The following is a 27,439-nucleotide window of genomic DNA, read 5'->3' on the forward strand; positions in this document are numbered from 1 at the left end:
AAGGGAGGGAGGGAAGGAGGGAGGGAGGGAGAGAGAGAGAGAGAGGGAGAGGGAGAGACAGAGATTGAGAGAGAAAAGTGAGGGAGAGAGAGAGTATGTTTGTGCCATGGTGTATATGTGGAGTTCTAGAGACAATCTCAAGTATTAGTCCTCCCTTTTACCTTGTTTGAGGCAAGGTCTCTAGTGTAGCACTGACCACTATAAACACCAGGCTAGCTGGTCCACAAGCTTGTCGGGAAGCTGTGATTATAGATGTACTCATCTATTTGCATGGGTTCCAGGGCACTCGGGTCTGCATGCCTGCTAGCCAAGTGCTTTCCCTACCTCATAGCCCCCAGCATTGTGTTGAAGGGCTGCAGGCTCTCAGAAGAGAGGCTGCATGACAGGCTTCATCAGGGATGAATGCAGGGGATGGGCTTGCCACTAAATGCACAGGTGACAGGCAGCGACCCAGGGCAGTATCGGAAAAAGATGCAGGTCATGTAAGGAAGGGGGCATGGGTGGTAGCCAACTTCTGCAATTAGGAAAGGACTTGTGTATAACAGTTTGGGTATAGAAAAAAAATGTGTCCTCATTTTGTAATCATAGGCTGATGAAGCCAGGAACATATTGGCTATATAAAATCATTGGGTTATGATTGGAGCATTTTCTTTCCTATATAAATTATGACTTACATTTCTTTCCCTTAGTGGGTTCTGTTCATAGTTTGGAAATGCGATGTGAAACTTTTAGCATGAGGTCATTCAGATGGTACTAGAAACCAAACACACATTATGATATTTGAAGAATAAGATCTGTAAATTACATTTAGGCATTTTTATTTGCTTAGTAGAAAATTAAATCCAATATGCACAAGTTAACTGTGCCTGCTTGCAGTGAGCAGACCTTTAAAACACAGAAGCAGTAATGGGCATTAAAGAAATGAAAAGCCCCAAAGCATCTTTCTGTGTACTTATCAGTAGTATAAAAACCAACATCAAAACAAAACTTCTGTATACTTATCAGTAACTATTAAAAACTGACATCAAAACAAAACTTGAAATATTCACACTGAGACCGTATTCTACGTTAAGGAAGTTACAATTTTCATACCAGCATTAAGATTATTGGATAGCTTGCTACCATGCTCCATGTCCTGTTGTCTTTGAAGGTTGACACTCAGGTTCATGGATGGCTTGTTCCTAAGGCATGACCTTATTAATCTTGACCATACATTGAAAAAGAGGACACATTTTCATGATTTGATAGCATGTGTTTAATTCAAGGTGATAGATGGTTTTCTTCTTGCTGTTTTCTCTGTTGGTTCATTTGGGCTTAGCAAGTTGATAGATAAATAAATCAGCTGCCCTGGGCTCCCAGTCATTTGTGTAATAAATGAGTCAGGCAAAAACCACAGTCCAAAATAAGATAACTTATCTCCTTTCAGGCTGCTACTCGTTACTAAGCACTCGGTACCAGAGCCCTCCTCCCAGCCTGCACTCCAGGTTTATGGTATACTGGCTCTTTCTCCCCTGCAGCCAACACCTCTGATCTCTAAACAGCATCCTCTTGTTTCCCACTAAATATACAACAGTATCAGCAGACCGCATGCGAGTTTCCCAACTTGTCTTCTCATGGGCTTTGATTACTATGATTTCTTTCACTATATCCTGTTTTAAGAAAAAAACATCCTAGCCACAAAGAAGAAAAGAGAAATATACTTGAAGATTTCCTCCTGGACTTGTCTCACCCATGTTTAATTTGTATATTTAAAAAATATATTTTTACTTATTTATGAATAAGGGAGGGAGGACAAAGAGAGCGAGTGAGCATGAGTGCATCAGGGCCTCTTGGCTAGGCAAATGAACTCCAGACTCATGTACCACTTTGTGCATCTGGCACATCTAACCAAGGGGAGGCTTCATGGTCCCCCTGTTGAGGTGAGGCCATGTTTCCAGGTTGGGCAGCATGAAGGAGCAAGAGTCAGAACAAGATGGTCGGAAGATTCAATTTTTGGTTATGCTTTTTCACCCAGACTCTATAAAGTGTTTATACACACACACACACACACACACACACTTAAATCTGATAAACTAATAGCATTTCAAAAATAATGACAGGAGCCGGGTGTGGTGGCGCACGCCTTTAATCCCAGCACTCGGGAGGCAGAGGTAGGAGGATCACCATGAGTTCAAGGCCACCCTGAGACTACATAATGAATTCCAGGTCAGCCTGAGCCAGAGTGAGACCCTACCTCAAAAAACAAAAACAAAAAATAAAATAAAAAAAAAAATAATGACAGGAACTGTTAACAATATGAAGTATTTTCACAATATAAACATTGGAGTAATACCTTTGTACTTTTGTTTGAATCTACATGACATTGTTTTATTATCTACAGAATCTTGTAGCTCATTCAAAGACATAAATTCTCCCTGCAAAATTTTTTAGGTGGATAATCTTTCCTTTCACTTTAACACTGGGTGGGAGGAGGGTTTCTTTTTTTTCTTTGATGGCTCCTTCATGTGAAATCCCTGGTGTTGACCATTGTGGCCTCTCCTAACTGTTAACTGGATCTCAGTTTTCCTTAGGCCAACTAGAGTCTCACTGGGTCGTGTCTGTGTTATGCATATTTCATCAAGAGAAAAGGGCCACTAGCTAGTTAAGTCTCCCTTGCCATCTGCTAGAAAAATCTAGAGACCACATTTCTTGCTTCTTTGAAGTGTCCCTTCAGATGTAGATAGAGAAGTGGTCAGTGAGGGCTAAGTGTCCCTTCCTTATATGGATTATTCAAGAGATAACTTTCCATGAAGAGCTTTTTCTGTAACTGTGTGCCACACTGGAGCAGTCCTGTGTTTTAAACCTGTCTCACCAGTAGCATTTCCAGTTTTCTTCTATTTCTCCATCAAGAATGATTATCACATACAGCCATGAAGCTGCCCAGGTCCCAACGCAGTTTAGACAGAACAATATGAAGGGACATTGGTCAAATGTTGCATGTGCTCAAAGGAGAAGGACAATTCACCTGGAGATGGTGGTGGATGTGGATGAGTAAATGGGCTGTCCATCTGGAGGAGAAAAATGACTATAACTAAGGAGTTCTTATATGGAGCTGTAGCTCCAGGCAAGATGAAACAAAACAGGCAAATGCTGTAATTCTGGTGGCATTTGCTTAGAAGATCTCAAATATTTTCAGCATAAAAAGATAAAACAACTGCATTCAAACAATGTATTTTTCACTGCAGACTTTTGTCATCACAAAATAAATGTGCAGATTTTCCTCATCTGGAAACATTAAAAGAACAATGTTGAAGTTAAGAAGTGTGCTGTCCCTGTCCATTTCCTCTTGTTACCATGCTGCACAGAGCTGGTACCTTGTAAAGAAAAGAGGTTTTTGTGGTTCATTGTTCCGAGGCTCAAAGAGCACGGAGCTGGAATCCTAGTTTCTGCTGAGGGCCTAAAGGAAGGGTAAGAAAAGCCAGTGCACATGAGTGAGGGTCCAGTATCACAGAGACAGAGGAGGTACTGGGCTGACCATAGGGATACCAGAAGACTCTTCATTAGACCAAACCCAGACTTCATAGAACCTCACCTATTTCTTGAGAGAAGGCATAACTCCAAGCTCCTCCAAAGACCAACCTCATAAATGTTACACCACCTTCCAAAACCTGTACATGGGGACCAAGTTGCAGCATAGGCCCTTTTGGGAGACAAACTACATCCAAAACACAGCTGCTGCTCATCAAGTCGATGATAGGTTGATAAAAATATTCACTTAAAATTTAGACTGTGTGGGACTGGGAAGATGGCTCAGTGGTTAAAGGTACTTGTTTGCAACGTCTGCCAGCCTGTGTTCTATTCCTCAGTACCCATGTAAAACCAAATGTACAAAGTGGTACATGCATCTGGAGTGCATTTATTATGGCAAGAGGTTCTGGTGCATCCATTCTCTTTCTCTCTTTTTCCCTCCCCCTCTCATCCATTCACAGATAAATAAATTAAAATATTTTAAAAAATAAAGTAAAATTCAGAAAATGTTTACCCATTTTCCCACTGTAAGCTAATGCTTGATGTCTTACAGTTAGTTGAAGAAGAAATGCATTAGAAACAACTAAGAGAATTATCCTAACTCATGGCTGGGGAGCTGGCTCCATGGGTAATCATGAGGAAATGGACAGGTACAGCATACTTCTTAACTTCAACCAAAAGTGGGAATGGCCCCACAGAACTGTAAGCCCAGAGCTGAAGCAGGTCGAGGCAGGAGTATTGCTGGCTTTCCTTGGTCAGCCAGTCCAACTGAAAAAAACAGAAAAACAGATTCACTGTGTCAGGAAAATAAAGTGGAGAAGCAGCACAGGAAGTTATCTGATGTCTTCTGCTGCATGTGTGCACATGGTTGCATGTGTCTGCACACACATGTGCCTGTGCCATACAAACACATACTGCACACCCATACATATACACATCCCCCAAAAGTAAAAGAAATTATGTTTACTTTTGAAATTGACTTTCTAAGGTGAAAATGAAATCCCTTGTGTCTTGGTTGGCTTGCTGAGTCAGTACAAAGCTATTGATGACGGCACCTTTTAGCCTGATACTGTGCTCAGCAGAGATCAATAAACCTGACTTTGAGAAACATAAGTCTTTCCCCAACCACTGCCTTCCTTGGCCAAGTAAATAAGTAAAATAAAAATTGGCCTTTTGGCAACCTAGTTGCAAGTCATTCTTTCTGATGTTTTACAGATTCGTTTTCAAAAGTGGGATGATGGCCAGGCGTGATGGCGCACGCCTTTAATCCCAGCACTCGGGAGGCAGAGGTAGGAGGATCACCGTGAGTTCGAGGCCACCCTGAGACTACATAGTGAATTCCAGGTCAGCCTGAGCCAGAGTGAGACCCTACCTTGAACAACCAATAATAATAATAATAATAATAATAATAATAATAATAATAATAAAGGTGGGATGATGAAGCCAGTCGTGGTGGCGCATGCCTTTAATCCTAGCACTCAGGAAGCAGAGGTAGGAGGATTGCCGTGAGTTCGAGGCCACCCTGAGACTACATAGTGAATTCCAGGTCAGCCTGGAGTAGAGTTGAAAGCCTACCTCAAAGCCCCCCCCCCCAAAAGATACTAAAAATGGGATGATGACACATGGAGCTGGTGTGCTCCCTCCATAAGATTCTTTTCATGTTTGTGAGGAGTACGTGGGATTTCCCCTTGGAGCATGCTAGAATAACATTTCAACATGACACCATATATTCATAATATTGCTTTGTAAATTTCATCCCTTTTTCTCTGGAAAATCTGGAGGCTCCTTTTGTTATTTAAAAATCTCTGTCAACCTGTGGCTGTTTCCTTATCTTCTGTGGTCGCCTGAGTTTGTTCTGGGGTGTACCAATGATTATCATAATATAAGCAAGTAGCAGCTAAGCCCTGTGAAGTGCTTACTGAGCCCCAACCCTGTGATAAGTGGTTACCATAGTTTATCTCTTTAAGTGTGATAACAGCTCTGCTAGATCGTACTTTCAACAGGGTAGGAGGTCTGGAGGAACTCAAGGAGGTTTCATAAGTGGATTACAGTGAGTTAGAGAAAAGTGCACTTGTTCCGGGTGGGTCGTCTCCAGCAGCGGTGGCCTTCACAGCCACACGATCCCAGGCTTCGCCTTGGTGCAGGCTGTCGTCTCTCATAGCACCTGGCTCCACTGGATTTATGCACAGTCTCCAGGATGGGGTTGAGAGTGTTTTTTCACAGTGCTAGCACTACACATTAATAAGTGCATAATGGCCACTCTAATGACACTGAGCCTGGCTCAGCAATGTTGGTGTCTGCTTACTTTGCAATTACCATGCTTATTTGGAAATTATAGGCAAAGCGCTTGGAAATAACTGTTCTCTGATGCAGGCAAAATTTCGCTCCCATCTTGTTTATAGCATTAATTAACTTAGGAGGTCCTTTGAGGCTGTAGAACAGGAGATAAAATTCAGCTCAATCTCTTCAGCAAAGTGCTTTCCCCACGAGCATGAGGACCTGAGTTTAGAAGCCTAGAACCCATGTAAAATCCAGGAGTGACAGCAACTCTAGTGAGTGTTGGAGGTGGAGACACAGGGCCTCTGGGGTCAGCTGGTAGGTTAGTGAGCCAAATATGTGAACTTCCTATGAAGTTATCTCTCTCTTTTTTTTTTTTTTTTTTTTTTTGTTTTTGGTTTTCCTAGGTAGGGTCTGACTCTCTCACTCTAGCCCAAGCTGACCTGGAATTCACTATGTAGTCTCAGTCTTGGAGTGGCCTTGAACTCACGGTGATCCTTCTATCTCTGCCTCCCAAGTGCTGGGATTAAAGACATGCACTACCATGCCCGGCTCTTGCTTCATTTATTTTATTTTTTTTATTAACAACTTCCATGATTGTAAACAATATCCCATGGTGATGGCCTCCCTCCCCCCACTTTCCCTTTTGAAACTCCATTCTTCATCACTTTTTAAATTGAGGTTTTATTTCATTTATTTGCAAGGGGGTGAGAGAGAAAGAGAGAGAGACTATCACCTCTAGCTACATCAAACAAATTCTGGATACATGTGCCACCTTGTATATTTGGCTTTCCATGGTAACTGGGAATGGAACCCAGGTTGTTAGGCTTTGCAGGTAAGCACCTTAACTACTGAGAAATCTCTCTAGATCCCCCCTTTTTTTTTCTAAGCAGAGTCTTACTCTAGCTCAGACTGACCTGGAACTACCTCAACTTCAAGAGTGCTGGGATTAAATGCCCAGCCTGGTTCTCTTTTGATGTAAACAAAAACCCAGGAATGTTAGGTTTTAAGAAAATTGTTTCTTTTCCCCTCTCCACAGATGTGGGTCATATGCAACACCCCATAAAGTGACCAGATCTGGGAATGTGGAATCCCCCCTGATCCGGAAATTGACCAGGTCTCAGCTTCCACCCCCACTGCCCCCACCCCCACTGTAGGAGGGTTTGCTACCTTTTCCCACCACCACTTTATGTCAAGTCCTGGTCCCACAGTCCCAGTCCCACAGGTGAGGCAAGGCCCCTCCCTCACAGTGTATTACCTTCTCTCTCTGAAGAGATTTTAAAATTTCCTCACCATACTCAGTGCTCCAAAGCCTTGTTCCCTCTGCTTCTGATCCTGCTATTGTCTTGCCTATGGTTAAGTAAAAACCTTGGGTCTAAAAAATAAAGGAAAAAAAAATCTTACTGAAGAAGCATGGGATAAATGAAGAGGATTGTTGTGCTTCTGTGTGATTACCAGTGACCACATGCAATCATTACCGCCTTCTGTGAGGAGGTCCTGTTAATCACCCTGTTTCACAAATGAGAAAACAGATGCGAGGTGAGTAGCTGACTGAGTTCAGTCAGCTGGGAGGGGAAGAGGGCACAGCATGAAGCCAGAGCCATGAAGCTGATGCTCTCTGACCTGCGATTTTCATTCTGCAGATCATTTTTCCTTCTGTAGAGGGAGAGGTAACCTCTATCAAAAAACATACCTTCTCTAAGACCTTTTCCCTTATGTGCTGAGCAGTGAGGGGAAACAGAGGCTCAGAAGCCAGGGAGAGTGGAGGAGAACTCCCCCGCTCCTGGGAAGTCTAGACCTGGCTCCAGATGATACAGACTGGCTGGAATCAGCAGGACAGGGGGTCATCAATGACACCTGGTTGAATTACAGCAGTCACCCAGGACAACTGAAGAGCTCTCTCAGTTAAACTTTTAATAAACAATAAGGGACAGTTCTAACTCCCCCCTTTAAGCTAACAGCTTATTGTTTTGTAACCTGCTCATCACTAAAGAATCTCGTAACTATGCTCCAAAAACACACTGTCTTAGAAACGTATAGCCCACCAATCATGTGAAAGACCCAAGGTGATGTTAGACTGCCTGCCAAACAGCCTACAAAAGACAGGGACTTATCACAATTTAGGGTGAAGACATTCTGGAGAATGAAGCTCACTTCCGCCCACTACTGTGAGCAAATGAATTCTCCACCTTTCAGAGTGATACTTGCCTTTCTGCTGACTTGAATCCAGATTTGCTCCAGCATTTCCTTGTAAGTGTTCTGGAAAGTAGAGCACATTCTTAGATGATTTGGGAAAAGTGAAGCAAAACAGAGCCTCAGCTGTATCAGCACACAGAACTGCATGAAATCTGTGCAACTTCGATTTTAAACACCTTTACAATCTCTGCTCAGAGCGACCTGCCTTGATAAATGCCAGCAGTAGCTTTGAATCTTTCTCTTGGGCATAATTCTAGTGCTGTTTTTGAGAAATTTTCCTGCTGAAAGAAATTTGTAATGATGACTCCTGTGGGAAGATTTTCACAGACAGAACATTTTCAGAATAAGAAGTTCCAGGGATATAGAGAGTAACTTGTGTTTCCATAAAAGCATAATGGCAATCCCATTATGACACTATGATAATCCCAGTGCAAATCATTTAATGGGTATCATCAGTATTTCATTCTGTCCTTTGAAACAAAAGCTCTGTGGGCTCACATATAACCAGGGTCTGATTCTGGATGGTCAGCAAGCTTCTCTCTCCTCTTAATTAAAAGTACGCGTAGTAACAGGGAAGTTCTTTCCTTTGACTTGATCATCATGGTTCCTTATCCAGTTAGCTAGAAAACTCTTGCCTCCTCTACATAGCACCACATACAGGAATGGTCGGCATACTTAAAAAAGTTTAATATGAAAATTATACAAGAGTCATTGACATTGAAGCAAGCACCAAATATGTATGATGTTAGTGTCACGTACCTTCCTGAGTGCACACACAGTCCTTCTGCCCCACGTGTTCGTGGACTATATTCCATACAAGTTGTCGTATGGGGAGACATGTTCTGAGCGTCTCATCTACAATACGTAGCTTTGAAGTAGGAGAAAACAAACCAAAACAAATGTCTGTTTTGTGAAAGAAAGGAAATGACACCTGGAACTAGTGGTAGGTGCTCATGAAAGTATTGTGCCACGACCCCTGACCAGGAGCCAAGACCCCTGGTCACCCAGGAGTCACCTAGAAGACCGCCACAGAAGCCGAGACACTCGAATGTAAAAGCAACAGGTTTCTTTTAATGTCAAGCTTAAGCAGGGACTCAATCCACACAGACCGACGCAGCGGGAATGGGAGAGAGCCTCGACCTTCTAAAAGTAGGGGTTTATAAAGGAAAAGAGTGGGAAGGGGGCAAAAGGGTTACATCACATAGCATCTTTTAAAATGATTGGTTCCAAGAAGGCGCACGCGGGAATATTTCTAGTTGCTCATCTCTGGTCAGCAGACTGCTTGCAGATCCTATCTTTTGCAAGGGGCCGAAGGCCCCCAGAGCTAAGTATTTCTGGAATGTCCTGTTGAGCAAGTGAGCATGAGTTTCAGAAGCAAAGGTCGGCACTTTATTTGAGCCGAGCCCGGGATCCTCCTTTGTTCACAATGGTTTGTCCTACAATGGCAGTGTCATTGTTTAATTAGTTACGTGTTATTTCTTTCTGGACTCTCAAAAGGAATATACTTTCTTTCTTTCTTGCATTTTGTTTCCCCTTCTTTCCTTCCTCCCTTTTCCCCTTCATCCCTTCCTCCCTCCCTTCCTTCCTTCTTCCCTTCCTAGATGGGGTCTCACTCTGCTACCCAGGCTGATCTCATACTCATAAGCTCAATTCCTTATGTACCCGCAGGCTGGGAGTTCAGGCATGTGTCACCATTCCTGGCTCACTGCTCTTCTTTAAAGACTTTCACTTTACTAATTCCTGCTACTGTCCTGGTAATTTAAAAAAATATATATGTTTTATTTATTTGAGAGAGAGAAAGAGGCAGACAGAAAGAGAGATAGAGATAGATAGCTATATAGAGAGAGACAGAGAGAGAGAGAGAGAGAGAGAGAGAGGATGGGCGCTCCAGGGCCTCTAGACACTGCAAATGAATTCTAGACACATACGCCCCTTTATGCATCTGGTTTACATGGGTCCTGGAGAATGGAATCTGGATCTTTTGGCTTTGCAGGCATATGCCATAACCATTAAGCAATCTCTCTTTCCCCCAGTCCTGGTAATTTTCCAGTCACACACATTTAAATTTTTTTTCCAAGAAAGCCAAAGACTAATTGGGTTCCCCAATTTCCATCCAAGAGAGGTAGTCACCATTCATTCATTTCTTTACTAATTTAACATAAGCATATTGAGTACATACAACGAATTGGGCATGACGCTGAGTGCCAAGTATACGGGGTGGCAGAATGCTAAATAGGAAGGGGCTATGAGCCTGACTTATTAAAGCCAATATTTCAGCCCCAGGCAGATGACTTGAAAGATTCTTCTAGAATACTCTGATAGTAGATATCACATTTTGATATTTGCCTTCCCCTCTCCTTTATCCCAGGTGTTGTACTATCCCAGCCTTCCCCTTACTACTTCCATATCCTTATCACAGGAATAATAAGTTCCAGATGGCATGAACTGCACTTTTGAATCAAAGATTTTGAATCAAAGATTACATCAACAAAGTTAGGTAACCTTGAAGTATGTGATTAAATCATCATAATTATTTCAAATGCACTTTTAGTCACTAAAGGTGTAGAATTAATTTATACAGTTCAGCAGCTGAAGAATAAAGTGCTTCACATGTAGTAGGGTTAAAAACCAATGACTGTCCATTGTTAAAATTCATACTAGGGCTGGAGAGATGGCTCAACAGCTACAGTCTCTTGCTTGCAAATTCTGCTGGCTTAGTTGATTTCCCAGCAACCCATAAAGCCAGATGCACAAACTGATGCATGTGCCTGGAGTTCATTTGCAGTGGCAGGATGCCCTGCTGGGCCCATAATCACTATCTATGTGTTTTCTGTCTCTCTTTCTCTCTTAAATATTAAGTAAATACATAATTCCACACTGGCTGTGAGGTATGCTATATGTCAGTACTTGGATCCAGAATGGTCCTATGAGTTCTTTAAAAAAAAATTATTTTATTTATTAGAGAGAGAAGCAGACAGAGAGAGTGAGTATAGGTGCACCAGTGCTTCCTGCAACTGCAAACTAAAGATGCTTGTGACACCTAGTGTATCTGGCTTGAAGTGGGTACTGGGGAATCTAAACTAGGTTGTCAGGCTTTGCAAGCAAGTACCTTTGACTGCTGAGCCATCTCCCAGCCCAGGTTTTTCTCTTTCATCATTATTATTTCTTCTTCTTATATTTATTTATTTATTTATTTTTACAAAAGGTCTAGTCTTATACCCCCTCTCCCCTGGTCCCACTTTCCTTGAGCCTCTCCTCAAGGGGGTTGTTGGTTTTCACTGGTGGGTAATTAAAGCCTCAGTGAAGACATGTCAAACCAGTAACTCACAGTCTACCGAGAACTCAACACCAAACTAGGTTGCTAACAGACTCACCGAAGCCCAGGGACTGTTGGAGAAAGGACAGGAAGACTGTAAGAGTCACTAGATGGGTACAAATATCCCAAGGCACAGAACCCCCTCCTCTTGATACTGGATTTGAGTTACTTAAAAAAATATTTTATGGACTGGAGAGATGGCTTAGCAGTTAAGCGCTTGCCTGTGAAGCCTAAGGACCCCGGTTCAAGGCTTGGTTCCCCAGGTCCCACGTTAGCAAGATGCACAAGGGGGCGCACGCGTCTGGAGTTCGTTTGCAGAGGCTGGAAGCCCTGGTGTGCCCATTCTCTCTGTCTTTCTATCTGTGTCTGTCACTCTCAAATAAATAAATAAAAAATTAAAAAAATATTTTATTTATTTATTTGTGAGAGAGTGAGATTGAAAGGAGCAGATAGATAGATAGAAAGAGAGAGACAGAATTGGCATGCCAGGACCACTGCAAATGAACTCCAGATGCAAGTGCCACCTTGTGCATCTGGCTTTATGTGGGTACTGGGGAATAGAACCTGCATCCTTTTTGGCTTTGCATGCAAGTGCCCTAACCACTAAGCAATCTCTCCAGCCTCTGGATGTGTGAGTCTTTAAGAAAAGTTATATTTATGTATTTATGTGTGAATCTCTTGACACTGCAAATGGAATACTAGATCAGTTCTTGCACCACTTTTTTCTCCCTCTCTTTCCATGGGAGGCCAGGAACTGAACCATCCTCCAGTCTCATATTTTTGTGTGTGTGCATGTATATGTTTAATAATGGAGAATATAAATCCCAATGGTGCAGATTTTGCCTATGTGTGCTTGTGTGTGTGTGTGCGCATGCACACACACACACAAAGGTACACGCACATGTAGAGGAAAATCAGTTCTTCTATTTATAGACTGATTTTTCAGGCCAGTGAACAGGTAGCTTGGTTTTCACATGCTGTATGTCTTTAGCTGCTTGGGCTTTAAATTGTATGTCTTTCCGCTTTCTTATTTCAAAATTAATATTCCACACCTTCCTTCATGGTTCTTTTAAGAGGATATTAGTAGTGGATATATTCCAGATTTATAAGTACAGAAATATTAGTATGAGAGACTATATGTTCTGCATTACAAGATTCCTCATTAGAGGTGCTGTTAAGCATGCTTGATCTGCATGGAAAGTAATTCTTGTGAGTGAGCTTCTTGTGGAACTGTGAGAGTCAAGAATTTAACCCACACCTCAGGAAGAGTGCTAGTAAGTAAGAAGAAAATCATGCTCTAAGCCCATAGGTGAGGGTTAGTAAATGTGTAACAGAAGGATTTTTTCTTGTTCTTCATTTTTTGACTCATGCTGAACAAAAATCTTAAATGAAATCATTTGTTTATAATATAAGGAATTGGTCATATCTGTGTTTCTGGAGTTTGAGAAAATTTCCAGGCTAAGTGCTTCTTCCTAAAGTTTTAATACCATTAACTTAGTGTCATTTTTCACAGTGAAATTCAGTGAATTGTAAAAGCTAGAAAATTTGATTTATATTGTTCCTATTAACTCTAAGTGTCTAAGTGGTTATTGAATGACCTCAAATAACCTGATTAAAAAAAAAAACTTGCTTTTGCTTTATTGATTTGTATTATATACTGAAAACAAAATGGGTTAGGAGCTTGTTCTGATTACACTATTTATCATGGGCAATTATTTATATGCGTTCATTCTTTAATTTTTCCCATGTGTGAAATGCATGTGTTTGTACATGTGTTGAAATGAGCAGTCTTCAGGAAACTTGCTGGGATTTAAGGATTTCCTGGCTTGCTGATCCACTGTGATTGGTTATTGCTCCCTGCAAGCACCTGAGCCCATCTAGGCTGTCCTCTCTCTGGACCAGGGATAAATTACACACTCAGAGCAATGCTCTGCTGTGTTCCATATGCGCATATTCCATTCTGCATTTCCTACTCCAGGGAAGGAGTCTGGAATTTATCCTGAAGCTCTCATGCATCATTTACCCCCCTCTATGCAGACACTTGTACCCAGCATGAAAGTGTTGGGGGCTATAAACCTAACTTCGGCCATGTTGAAAGAAACAGCCATATAGCAAGTTAAGTTTCTATCTCCTTATCTAAATGCTCAGTTACAAGAAATGAAGAAATCGTACAATTGGATGATAACCGCCCCCCCCCATGCTGCCAGTAACTGATAAAGAAACAGGCATTGCGGTTTAGCCAGTAACTCTGTGATCATTGGCCTGATTACATCCCCTTCCCCCCTACAACTTTATATAAACCTCTATGTAAGAATAAACTCTCGAGGCCTTGACCAGAAACTCGGCTTGTTCTCCTTGCTTGTGTCTGTTTGCCTCTTCCCATTCAGGTTAACTTCCCCTCGGGTCCTTGTTCAACTCCCCGCTGGCTGGGGCATGAAAGTATGGTCATTTCTTTAGCGTTAAAGCTACTTCAGTGCATCTTATTTTTCCTTTTAGTTACCATTATCTTTTATTTATCATTTTTATTTTTTTTTTTGTGGGGGGAGAGAGTTTCTGAGGTAGGGTCTCATTCTAGCACAGGCTCATTTTGAACTCATTCTGTAGTCCTAGGTTGGCCTCAAACTCTCAGCAATCCTCCTACCTCTGCCTCCCACATGCTGAGATTAAAGGTGTGTATCACCATGCCTTGCTGCTACTTTTTATTTTACTATAAAAATACAATAGTTCCAGAAATTTCACCTCTGGCCATTTTCTTTTTTGCTCAGCTTGAGGAGAATTACATAGGATGTGATAATTACTCCAGTGATATTACAGTAAATGGAGTTAACATTTGCTGTGTGATTGTTATTGGCTGGCATATTTTAGGGCTCTACCTCTGTTAATTCCTTCAGTCCCAGAAATCTGGTAATTTCCTTTGGCCTCTGTCTCATAAATCCTCAACCTAACATTTTATTCTCCAAAGATCAACTTTAAAATAGTTTTGTCAGAGTGCAAAATAAAACCCTATTGGAGATCTGGAGAGTTGGATCAGCAGATAAGGCACTTGCCTGTGAAGGCTAAGGACCCATGTTTGACTCTCCAGATTTCACTTTAGCCAGACACACAAAGGTGAAGCAAGAGCAAAGTCTCACATGCCCACTAGGTGGCACAAGCATCTGGAATTCTATTGCAGTAGCTGAGGCCCTGGCACACCAATTCTTTCTGTGTCTTGCTCTCAAAAAAAAAAAACAAAAAAACTTGGGAGTTTACATTTAGTTGATATTTTTTTTTTTAAAGATTTATTTATTTATTTATTTGAGAGCGACAGACACAGAGAGAAAGACAGATAGAGGGAGAGAGAGAATGGGTGCGCCAGGGCTTCAGCCTCTGCAAACGAACTCCAGACGCGTAAGCCCCCTTGTACATCTGGCTAACGTGGGACCTGGGGAACCGAGCCTCGAACCGGGGTCCTTAGGCTTCACAGGCAAGCGCTTAACCGCTAAGCCATCTCTCCAGCCCTATATTTAAATTTATTTTGGGGACAATATAATCTGAATGATATGAAATGTCCTATTCCTCAGGAAACTTGTCAGAAGTATATAATGCAAAAAATAAAGAAATGAATAAATGAATAAAGCAATAAATGAAATTATGCTAATTTAATCTCAAATTGCCTGTTTTCTTTCTTTCCTTCTTTCTTTCTTTCTTTCTTTCTTTATTTATTTATTTATTTATTTTTTTTGTTTTCAAGGTAGCTAGCCCAGGTTGACCTGGAATTCACTATGTAGTCTCACTGTGATCCTCCTACCTTTGCCTCCTAAGATCTAGGATTAAAGGCGTGTACCACCACACCTGGCTCAAATTGCCTTTTTAATGTGTGTCTGTGGGGTCCAAGTCCAAAGCACTGAAGAAAATGAATAAATATTTTGCCTAAAATGGATTATCTAAGCCTTTGGTAATGAAATGGTTGGAAGCCCAGGATACAAAGATTGTATAATATTTAAATTAAAAGTATTCTACATACACTTGGGTAATAATTTGATTCTAGTATTGTTGACTAGGTTGTAGCTTTACTGAAGAACTATCAAAGCATTTATGGGTAGATTTAACATCTAACAATGTAAATCCCAGGGAGGTCATGGATTTACTAAAATTACTTACAATAAGGCCATGTTTGGAAATCTGAGTGAAACTGTACAAGCAGATCTGTTACCATCATCAAGAGTGCATATTGCTAATGTGTGAAATTGTTTTTAAACCTGACCTCCATTAAATAAGGTCTATTTACCTCAAATAATACTGATTTTTAAAAAATAATGCAAGATTAACTGGCAAATCAAATATATAGAAGGCCATTTCTTCCTTGAATTAAAGTGAATTGCTTTTTCAGGAAATACTTTTCTAAGAAGACAATTTTACATAGCAGACTTTTACAAGTCAGAAAGATGTTAGAATGGCCAGCCTTGGTGGCACACACCTTTAATCCCAGCACTTGGGAGACAGAAGTAGGAGGATCATTATTGAGTTTGAAGCTAGCCTGGGTCTACAGTGTGAGTTCCAGGTCAACCTGGTTTAGAGCTAGACTTTGGCTTGACAAAAACAAACAAACAAACAAACAACAACAACAACAAAAAACTTAGGATGAAGGACTAGGTAACTGATTAAGAACTTCAAGGAAGGAAGCAATGGAATGATCTTATCATGAAATCCAATTCTGAAGTTTGACTTAAAATATTTTTTCATATTAAAGTCTACAGAATGCAAATCTTTTAACAACATGAAGCAAAATCAATGAAGAGTGAAACCTGCCTGCCATTTGCTATGAGGTGACAGTGTTAGGATTTCCTAGGCTTTCCTGTGGCATATAAAATAAGGAGTTCTTTTCTAGTGTACACCCAGCTGTCATTCCTTTCTCCAAAATATTATCACTATACAAGTTATTGTAGCAGGTGAAAGTGTAAAGCTATTGTTTAGTCTGGCTCCCAACAGACCAGACCAAACCAGCATGCCATCCAATCATATTTAACATGGAAATGGGCCAGTTTTCCTAAAACCCAGGAAGCTCCTAACAATCTGAGTCAGTATAATAAGGACATTCCCTCTGTTTTAAATTTATTAGGTCCTAATTAGTCTTCAAATGACTAGTCTTCCTAATGATGTCTACTTTTCCTCTTTTTCTGCTTTCTCCAGGCCTTTCCTCTGCTGAGCTCTGGGAGAACAATCTTCTCTATTGTAAAATGGAAGGGGAAGAAGATGCTTGATTCTACAATTATACACAAAAGTCAACTAGGTCATTAAGCTACAGGTTTTTGTTTTTTTCTTTTTTGCAATTTGGTCCATTGTAATAAATTTAATATAGAATGAAAAGCCATGCTTGTTTTCAGTGGTGTGGGCCTGAGTTCTGGATCTGCTACTAGCCAGCTGCCTGACCTGCTTGCATGTCAAGTGAGGACAGTGGTGTGGTGCTTACCTCGTCACGGATGAGCCTTGGAAAATGCTTAGCAGAGTGCATGGCACATAGCAGAGACCCAGTCAATTAGATTTTGTTAGTAAAGTTTAATGAAAGCAGGGAATGGAGGTTGTGCTCTATCTGAAGTTGTGCTCTATCTGAAGTGCTGAGAATTTACTTTGTGAGTAAGATGAGGCAGGTTGGAAAGCAACTACAATTTTCTGCTATTGTTGACTAAATTGAAGTGATATCCATAGATATCAGGTCTCCAAGACTTTGTCTTTATGGCAATAATTTTTTTTAACATTTAAAAATTAGAATTTAGTTTTAAATAAGAAGGACTCTATTCTGCCTAAGACAGTGCCCCAACTTTACCCTTTCATTTTACTTATGTGTAGGTAGACTTTGCTTTGCTACCATCTAGAAGGTTCGGGTAGTGCAGAAAGGGGTATGAACATAAAACATAAATGGACTGAAGTTTGGAACTATCGCAAGACATGTGAGTATTAATTACACTGGTTTCCCAAATCTTACATGTGATGTAAATATGTCCATCAAGCAGGTGTTCTTAAAATGTGGAGTTAAGTTTAATTTCTGTCACCAGTGTCTTGTGGGTAGCACAAACCCACTCAGTGGTGAGCTTGATGGTCCCTTGACAGGTGAGTCTCTGGGACCCGGCTCCATCCTTTCTCCATCAAACAGGACACATTTGACTTCTGGGATTTCCTAGAGAATTTGTCCTCTGTTCCAGGCAGGAACCTCCCCACCTCTCAGTGTGTTGCATTTGCTTCTGGCCACAGTTGCCTCTGATGACTTGACCTGAGAGCCTTCACTGAAGAGGGTCTGTGCAGCCAGCCTTGGAGACTTGTCTGGGCTGAGCAAAAACGAGGCAGGGGAAGCTGTGTTCAGTACTTTGTATGGAAAGGGTAGTCTTTGTGATTCTCAGTTGTGGGGAATGTGGCTAAACGGAAATTAATGTTTAGATTTAAGATTTTATCCATCTCTTCTTCTGTTAGCACAAAATCAAATACCTGGATATTCTCTTGAATCCGACTGGGGTTAACAGATTTAGGAATTGCTACCACATTCCTCTGGAGCTGAAATTGGATCAAAATCTGAGCAGCAGACTTGCTGTGACTCTCTGCAATCTCCTGAATGACAGAGATGTCCATCAAGTGTTTTCCTTCTCTTGATGCACCAAGAGGATGGTAAGCAGTCACAGGCACATCTTTTCTTGGCAAAATTTAATCAGACCGTTCTGAGTAAGATAAGGGTGACATTCAATCTGGTTAGTTATTGGCTTGAATCTCAAGTTAGGCTTATTTAAAAGCCTCTCAAACTGTTCGTGGTTGAAGTTTGACACGTTAAGCTTTTTTTTTTTTTTTTTTTTTTTTACCAGCCCCTGGATCACCAGCTCCTCCATGGCCTCCCATGTGTCCAGGAAGTTGGCATTACTGGGTACAACCATGCCACTGGAATCCAGAGGTAAGTCTTTTTCTCCAGGCTTGAAACCCATGGGCCAGTGCATGAGGTAGAGGTCCAATAATCCAAATTTAAGGCCTTCAGAGTGTTGGTGCATGCTGTTTTCACCAAGGACTTCTTGTGGAAGGTGCACCACAGCATACTGACAATGAACAGGTCTTCTCTTTTCATCACACCCTCCTTGATCTTGCTATTAATTCCTGCTCCAACCTCACTCTCGTTCTGGTACAAGTAAGCGCAGTCAAAGTGCCGATACCCGCAGTCAATGGCCACCCCCCTGCGTTGGTCACTTCTCCTGGTGAGGCCTTCCAGGTGCCCAGCCTCACCACGGGGATGCGGCTCGCCATGGCCCCGGCCACCCCATGCCCGCCTGGCGACCCGCAGGGGCAAGAGGCGGTGGGGGGTGGCAGGCAGTAATTAAAAAAAAAACAAACTTTTTATTTGAGAGAAATAGAGACAGACAGACAGAAAGAAAGATAGATAGATAAATATACAGAGAGAAATGGATGTATCGGGGCCTCTTGCCACTAAAAAGAACTCTAGATGCATGGATCACTTCATGCTTTGGCTTTATGTGAGTATTAGGGAATTGAACTTGGACTGACATGCTTTGGAAACAATCATCTTTAACCACTGAGCTATCTCTCTAGCCCCAAGTAGTTTAAAAAATTATTTGAGAGAGAGAGAGGGAAAATGGGCATGCCAGGGGGTATGGAGAGATGGCTAGGTGGTTAAGGGTGGTTAGCCTATGAAGCCTAAGGGCTCAATTTTTTTTTTTTTTCTAGGTAGGGTCTCACTCTAGTCCAAGCTGACCTGGAATTTACTATGTAGCCTCAGGGTGGCCTCAAGCTCATGGTGATTCTCCTCCCTCTGCCTCCTGAGTGCTGGGATTAAAGACATGTACCAACACACCTGGCAAAGTATTTTATTTTAAGAGTAGAAAAAGCTTGATTTACCTTCATAATATATATCAGTAATATTTGTGTGAGAAGTTCTCTATGTAGATTGAGTATATTGAAAATACTATGATTCTGGAAAAGATTACTTCCCAGTGTTACTTGTATAAAGCTGTGCTTTTGGAGAGATGCCCTTCTGGGTGTGCTATCCAACAAATGGTATGGGTTTAGTGAATGCAACACTCAAAATAAAAATAAAAATAAAAAAAGGCAGGCAGTGTAGGTGGATGGAGAAGCCTCACTGAGCCCATGCAGACCTAAGGAAATTAACCTCTCTTCCTGGGTGTTTGTGTCCCACGATCTAATTCTGATAACTGACAGACATGCTTGGAAGAGGAAAGCTAGTGGCATACTGGAAAAGGCTGTTGAGAGACCTGTGGACAGGATTAGGAGCTGCCCAAACAGTTCAAAACACTTCTAGGTTTCAGATTAAAAGGCTTGGAAAATCTGACATCTTTTGTATTTGGAGGGAAGTAAACTAGAGAATGAACCTGTGCCCCAGTTGTCACAGAAGCCCTTGTGAGTTGCTGCTTCATTAAAGCAGCTTTAACCCAAAGAAAGAACTGGAGACAGATGCAGCCCTAGCTCTTCCTCATGGGACAAGTGTTCTCCATAGCTGCTTGCATCAGCCTTGCTGTTGTTGAAGCATGAGTGAGTATCTCTGCCTTAGAGCAATGTTAAATTTAGTATTTCTCACCATGCCATACTGGAATTGACTCTTCTACCCTAGCGTGGGTGTTTTTGTGTGTACAGACACTTTTCTTACACATTTACTCTTTTAACTTGCCCACTGTACTTTACTCAGTTTTCAAAACTTCCCAGTCTCACCAGCCTTAATTCTAAGAAGTGATGTGGGAAGTAGATTGCATATTTTGCTCTTATTAAGTTTTTATAGCCTGTGTTTACTAAACATTTTGTACCTATAAAGGCTTATGCTTTAGTGTTAATAAAATTTCAAAGCAAAATCCAGCCTTCCCCTTCTTTTATTGGTAAAGTAGACTTCAAAGGAGAACAGATACCTGTGAGGCTGGGGTTGGAGAAGGAAACATTTTCTGCTGAGGACGTAGTGAAGAATAAAGGACAGCTTGAAGAAGGAGATGCCACTGAGTTGGGTCAAGGAGGCCCAGATGGGTTTTAATAGGGCAAATTGCAACAGAAGGCCAGACAGGATGAGCATGGCGATTCTTTTTTAAAAAATATTTTATTTATTTATTTGAGAGAGAAAGAGAAAGAGAAAAATAGAATGGACATGCTAGGGTTCCAGTCACTGCAACAAACTCCAGACACATGTACCACCTTGTACGTCTGGCTTTACGTGAGTACTGGGAATAGTATGTGGGTCTTTAGGCTTTGCGAGCAAGCACCTTAGTTGCTGAGCCATCTAAGGTGTGGAGATTATTTTTGCTGGACCACTAAACCCACAGCAGCAGAAATTCTCCCCCCACCCACCCAGTTTCCTAGGGATTACACATAATCAAGAAGCTCGTAAGCTTTTCAGATACTTTTGAGACATTATGAGAGCTACCATCACCATGGCAGCAAGCGGTGGTACCATGACATGAGCACCTACTAAAGCTTTTAAAATGATTATTTCTTTTAATTTTAATATTTTTATTTTCAAAGAGAGAGAGACAGGGAGAGAGAGAGAGAGAGAGAGAGAGAGAGAGAGAGAGAGAGAGAGAGAGAGGGAGACAGAGAGAGAAGAGACAGAGAGAGAATGGTCATGCCAGAACCTCTAGCCACTGCAGACAAATTCCAGATACATGTGCCCCTTGTGCATCTGGGTTACCTGGGTCCTGGGGAGTTGAACCTGGGTCCTTTGGCTTTGTAGGCAAAAGCCTTAACTGCTAAGCCATCTCTATAGCACTCTACTAAAGTTTTGATGAATGAGCACCTAATATTCTTTTCAATGGATTTCAGCCTATGGTTTGTAAAAACAAATAAACAAATGAAGTATATATTTCATATTTCACAAAAAGGATAATGAAAAGTTGCACTGTGATTGTTGGGAGGAGAAAGCCTGCTGTTGGCTCCTTGGCCACAGTCTGGATATGTCTCCTCTTTCATCTTTCACTAGTGACTTGATCCCTCCCTGTAACTCAGCAGTTCCAATGCATGGGGCTATTCTGTGAGTACTGGGATACCCCCTACACAGATATATTTGCATCTGAATGCCCTGTTTCCAATAATACCAAGACAAAGCAAAATCAAATGCTCCCCTCTTTTCACTGCAACTCTGAACAGCCTGACATAGATGTGTATTCCTACCCTGGGCTCTACTGGCCAATACAGGTTTCCATGGCACAAGCAGGAAAACAGACCAAAGAGCGAAGTGGATTTTGTTTCAGGGGATCAATGACAGGAAAATGAGTTGTAAATCTCTGCCTCACTTAGACCTCTGACCCTTCAAATGGGTTCCCAGAATAGCTCATCCTGATTGAATTTCTGTTTGTGATTTCTAAACTCCCTCCAGCTGATAGGGGTGGAAGCTTGAGTAGACCAGCTTGCCTAAAGTTGAGGGCATATACACATGCACTGGGGAGATCAGATAGTCAGTGAAAATTACCCTGTTGAAAGAATTATATATATATGCTCTTTTATCCCTTCACCCCTGCTCTGGTTATCCTGGGGGCCCTCCTCAGTGGTATTATTTCTGTGGGATCATGAAGACCTCAGTCAGTCCTGTGGGGCAGCAGAGGGTCATGCCTCAGGGTATTCCTATCTACTCTGTGTCTCTTACAATCTTTCCACCCCTTCTTCTACAATGTTCCCCGATCCATGGCAGCAAGTTGACGGTCTGATCCAGTGTGAATTTTCTGTAGCATCAGGATTTCTGCATTGGTGGGTTTTGACTAACCAGTGTTTGTCGCCATCACCCTGGAGCTGGTTGTCAGGCTAACAGTGAGAGCAGTATTCATGTCTACTTTTCCTCTACAGTTTCTGCTGGGCTCAGCAGATGTGGTAGAGGTACCTAAAGTTTTTAACAGGAGCAACTATGGTATAAAAAGATGTACTGCTAGGTAGATGGGTCTGAAAGGTAATTAATTTGGTATATAGAGTTAGGCAGGTGGCAATGAGAGACATAGTCTCTGGGCTCTAGAGGGCTGAGGGCAGGGTGCAAGGGGAGATTAGATAATAACAGTCACTAAAAATGAGATCCTCTGTCAAGTATGTCCCTTCCTTTCTCCCAGGCTACCAAAATATTTTAATATACCCATGTGCTTTATTTATAGAATATGCAAAGAAACTTTTATTCATTTCAGCACTTCCTATGTGTGTGTGAATCAGTTAATAATTTTTTTTTTTTTTTGATTTTTCGAGGTAGAGTCTCACTCTCGCCCAGGCTGATCTGGAATTCACTATGGAGTCTCAGGATGGCCTCGAACTCATGGCAATCCTCCTACCTCTGCCTCCTGAGTGCTGGGATTAAAGGTGTGCACCACCACGCCCGGCCCAGTTAATAATTTTTTAATAATCCCTATAAATAACTTATTTGATAAGCTCTTATCATTTCCATTTTACCAATGAGAGACCTGGGAAATCCTTAAGTGACTTGCCAAATATTGCCTATTAAGTCACTGAGACAGGGTTTGAATCTGAGCTTGTCTAACCTTCACATACTATTATAGAAAATGGACACTTTGCAAACAAATGACATTTCATCTTTCTTTTTAAAATCGTTTATATTCACTAATCTGAGTGTGTGTGTTTGGGGCAACAGGGCCTCTTGCTAATGAATACTAGATACTTGAGCCTCTTTAGGGGTTTATCTTTAAGTGCCAAGTTGGCTGGGAAATGGAACAAATTTAGCAATTCAGCACCTTTTGCCACTGAGCCATTTCCATAGGCCTGATTGCAACTTTCTTTAAAGACATTTTGTGCAAGAATTTGAAGATCTTTGTTTGAATAATATGGACTAAAGCAATCAAGCCTAAGAAGATGGCTTTCATCTTTTTCCAATGGCCAGACTAACCATTCATTACACCTGCCAGATTTGATGGCTACCTGATATTTTGGACAAATGGAATTTTATAAGGTTATACCATGTCCTTGACAACTTCAAGTTCTAGGCTCATTTTTATGTAGTTAGTACAAGTCTCTGACATGCTTAGAGATTTTATTCCCGATTCTTTTATAAATAAAAATTCTAAAATAAAGATATTGTGACTGGACTTCCATCAGGACAGTGTACTGCTAAGATCACTACCTATAACATTGTCCAGTTGCATTCTTAAAATCATTTTATTATATTTCCTAAACATTAAAAGCATTCTTTTCAGTATAGCATTACTTCAGTCAGAAACTTGAATTGAGATGCTCATGTCTTTTCATCAGGCAAATAATTTCTTTATTAAACTTCAAAGGAAAAAAATCAATAAAAGAAATTTACTGGAAAATTCCATTTTAATATTTTTAAGAGAAAAGGGTTGGAGAGACTTAAAATATGACTCCATGTTAATAAGAATGTAGGGTCTCTGAGTCCTTGATAGGAATACAATAGTAGCTTTTCTTCCTTCTCCACTGTTTTGTGTGGAGGTGGGAGGAGGAGATGAGGCATTAAAATTAATGGGAGCACATCCTGTCAATTTTAAATGTCAGTGGCTACAATTGGTCTACGTTAACCTTTGCTTCAATAATATGGAATAAATAAGTTGAGTGCAGGGGGGTGAGTTTCATGTCTTCCCAGTAGTAAATATATATATTCGAATTATGCACCATGATTGTCAGGTTTTGATAAAACCTTCTGTTAGGGCTCTTAGGGTCCAGCTCTCTGGAACAGTGATGCTGAGAGCCCCATGAGAAGGCACAGCCATTTGACCGGAAGCATTTCTGTTTATTGTCTTCACATATGATGAGACATGTTCTGGGCACAAGGCCATTTCCTGTCTCTACCTGACTCCTGAACTGAACAACATCCTCAAGTCTCCTACCAATTTCTATTCATTCAGTGTTCACGTTGCTGAATGGAGTTGACGGGGACTTTCTCTGATGATGTCTGGGACAGGGGTCATGACTAACTGCAGCAGCGCATTGCATGTCTTTACAGACTGCCCGCGCTCCGTCTTCACAGTCACTTCCTGGTTTGCTTGGTGTTAGGGACTGTCGCAGTCAGCTCCAAAGTGTCTGGATGAACTTCCAAACCAGGCACAAGTTATGGGAGGAAGGGATTTTGCTGAAGCTTACAGATGGAGGAGAAGTTTCATGATGGCGGAAGAAGCTTTCACAGATCCATGCATAGAGGAAAACCAAGCACCATAAGTGAGCACTCCAGGAATCCCACACAGAGCTCAAGCACTCTGCATTTCTTTAGTTTAGAGTTCCAGATCTGTCCCCATACCTCAGGGCTGGACCTTGGGATCCACCCACAGTGACACCAAGTTCCAGGCTTTAATAAAGCTCCTGAATCTATTGGTGGACATCTGTTCCAAACTACCACAGGAACCATGCCAGCTAAACATGTTCTCATGTCACAGCAGGGCAGTCATAACTCAGATCATCCAAGAAAACAGAACAACAATAAAAGCAGCAATAAATTTTAAAAATGTATTTGAATACATATGTGTTTAACTGAGAGCCTGATGGTCTTGTGGACCTTCTTGAGGAACTTCTGACACAGTAAGGACAGACCTTCCTTCCTTCTGAGCTTCCATCTAAGGTTAGGGATTTAAAAGCTGACAACCAATCAGAACTTAAAAGATGAATCAAGATAAATGTGCGTGTGGAGTGTTAGAGGGGGGATGGTCATGACAGGTTTCAGGAAGGTGAGAACTGAGCTCAGATTTCAAGAAGAAGAAAGAAAAGCCATGTGGATATTTACCGGGAGAGGGAGCAGATGTTCAAAGGGTTGGAGGCAGGAACATGCCTATGAGTTTGAAGAGCAAGTTGCAGACAGGAGGCTAGTGCCAGGTGAGCAGGCAGAGAACAGGGGGTGGGTGTATGGGTACAGAAGCAAGTGGTCTGCTTTCTTGGTCAGGTCTTCGTCACCTGGTACCCTAAGTGAAAGGGGCTCCACCACAAGGTTCCAGTAGAAGAGCCCAAAGACCTGGGCATGGATTACAGTTACCCAGTGGGTTGAGGGTGGAAAGGGGACTTGAAATGAGGATAGCATAAATGTGGGGCTACTGTAATCCAGGGGAGAGGGGATGGTGGTATTCAGTAGTGGCTGGCCGTCTGAGGAGCTTGGTTTATTTTAAAAGTGGAATGCTAGCCAGGTATGGTGGAGCATGCCTTTAATCCCAGAACTAGGGAGGCAGAGGTAGGAGGATCACTGTGAGTTCGAGATCACCCTCAGACCACATAGTGAATTCCAGGTCAGCCTGGGCTAGAGCAAGATCCTACCTCAAAACAAAACAAAACAAAACAAAAAAAGTGGATTGCTGACAGAGTGGGTGGGAACTATTGTGAGAAAATTAGAATGAGCAAGTTACCCTTTTGGAATTTCGGTTTTTCAGCGTGGTGACACACTTCTTAAGTCATGATGTTTTCACAAGTAAGGATGTACATGTAAGCATGGGGAAACTCAGTTCCCTTTTTTTTTGTTGCACATGTTTTGCTTTTTGATTTCACATTTTGACATTTTTAAAGAGACAGAGCATAGGAAAAATTGAGGTAAAAGGGACCCTTAGCAATGGCCCTTGATTTTGTATTTGGCATTAACTGGTAGAAGAAACAGAAAAAAGAAACTGAGGCCAGAGATTTAGTTCTCATAAGTAGATTCCAAGAGAAATTCTTTGATTGCTTTCTTTCTTTCTTTTATATGTTTATTTATTTGCAGGCAGATAGAGAGATGAGAGAAAGGCAGAGAGAATGTACACCCTAGGGTCTCCAGCTACAGTAAACTCCATATATATGTGTCATTTTGTACATGTGGCTTTATGTAGGTACTGGGGAACCAAACTCAGGTTGTTAGGTTTTGCAGGCAAGTGCCTTAACTGCTGAATCATCTTTCCAGTTATTTGGAATGGTTTTGTGTCTAAGAAATGTCATAATGATATATGACATTTGTAGAATGCTTATAGATTACTTAAAGGACTAGATTCAATAAACTAGTACCTAGCAGGGGCTTGTATTCAAACTTGAGACCATCAGAAATTTAATAAACTGAACTTTGACCTAGACAGCCCAGTTATTAAATATTAAATTTTACTTATTTATTTGAGAGAGAAAGAGAGAGTGAGACAGAGAGAGAGAGAGTGAAAGAGAGAGAGGGGGAGAGAATGGCATGCCAGGGCCTCCAACCACTGTAAATGGATTCCATACACATGTGCCACTTTGTGCATCTGGCTTAAGTGGGTCCTGGGGAATTGAACCTGGGTCCTTTGGCTTTGCAGGCAAGTGCCTTAACCTCTAAAACCATCTCTCTAGCCTGAGTCTGTTGATTTCTGAGAGCAGAGTTGGTTTTTTCTTTTTTCTTTTTTTTTTTTCAGTTTTTCGAAGTAGGGTCTCACTCTAGCCCAGGCTGACCTGGAATTGACTATGGAGTCTCAGGGTGGTCTCAAACTCATGGCAATCCTCCTACCTCTGCCTCCCTGAGTGCTGGGACTAAAGGCATGCACCACCACGCCCGGCCCTGAGGGCAGGTTTTATTCAAATGTATTCATTATAGGACATTAATGAGAGACAGTGAAACTTAGTCAACATGACCTTTCTTCATATTTTAGTAGTTGCAAATATTAAACAAAAATTTCTAGGGCATTTGCAAAAAGAAGAAAACCATAAAAGTTTGGTATTTAGTTATTTATTATTAGCAATTCTTTGTCACCAAGCAGAAGAATTCTGATTTTTTTAAGGGTTCACTTCTAAGACAATGTGAAAGTACTATTGTTGCTGACAATAGACACTTGAGTGCCCACTTATTCTGTTGTCTCTTATTGGAATTAAATTTTATTTTTTTGCATCCAATGAACTCACAGGTAATATGAGCTGTGTAGACAGTCTCTAAGAATGAGTGCTGATTTTGTGAGCATCTGCTAATTTTTTAGGCCAAAAGGTACTCAATGCAGCAAGCTGATGAGATTTGATACTCCACAAAGAACAACTCAGTAGGTAACAAGGTGCTTGGCCTGCCTTTCTCTTGGTGTGACAACATTTGATGTTAGCTGTGAATCATGGACAAGCCATCAGTGGGCCATGCATTTTATTTACCAGAATTGCTATGAATACCTTCCCAGCCTCAGAGCTGGGGCTGGGTTTAACCACAGAGAACCCTATGATTTTACTTGTGGACTTTCTGCAGAGTTGGCTATATGACCCTCTTTCTTACTTTACGATACATCA

The 27,439-nt window shown here is 41.4% G+C and overlaps 1 protein-coding gene and 1 pseudogene across 1 annotated transcript in view; one reads left to right on the forward strand and one right to left on the reverse strand.

Moving 5' to 3' along the window:
- LOC101615125 (zinc finger protein 829-like) overlaps positions 1-27,439 on the forward strand; it is a 168,230-nt gene that overhangs the window by 139,694 nt on the left and 1,097 nt on the right. Inside the window, exons 6-9 of the mRNA XM_045135657.1 lie at positions 16,466-16,565; positions 17,123-17,223; positions 17,741-17,932; positions 18,124-18,209. Of these exons, the coding sequence (XP_044991592.1) occupies positions 16,466-16,565; positions 17,123-17,148 (126 nt within the window). The 3' untranslated portion in view covers positions 17,149-17,223; positions 17,741-17,932; positions 18,124-18,209. The remainder of the gene's footprint in view (positions 1-16,465; positions 16,566-17,122; positions 17,224-17,740; positions 17,933-18,123; positions 18,210-27,439) is intronic.
- LOC101614838 lies at positions 17,629-18,553 on the reverse strand (annotated as a pseudogene).

This window comes from Jaculus jaculus, chromosome 16 (assembly GCF_020740685.1).
Source record: "Jaculus jaculus isolate mJacJac1 chromosome 16, mJacJac1.mat.Y.cur, whole genome shotgun sequence".
In the NCBI taxonomy this organism is placed as follows: domain Eukaryota; kingdom Metazoa; phylum Chordata; class Mammalia; order Rodentia; family Dipodidae; genus Jaculus; species Jaculus jaculus.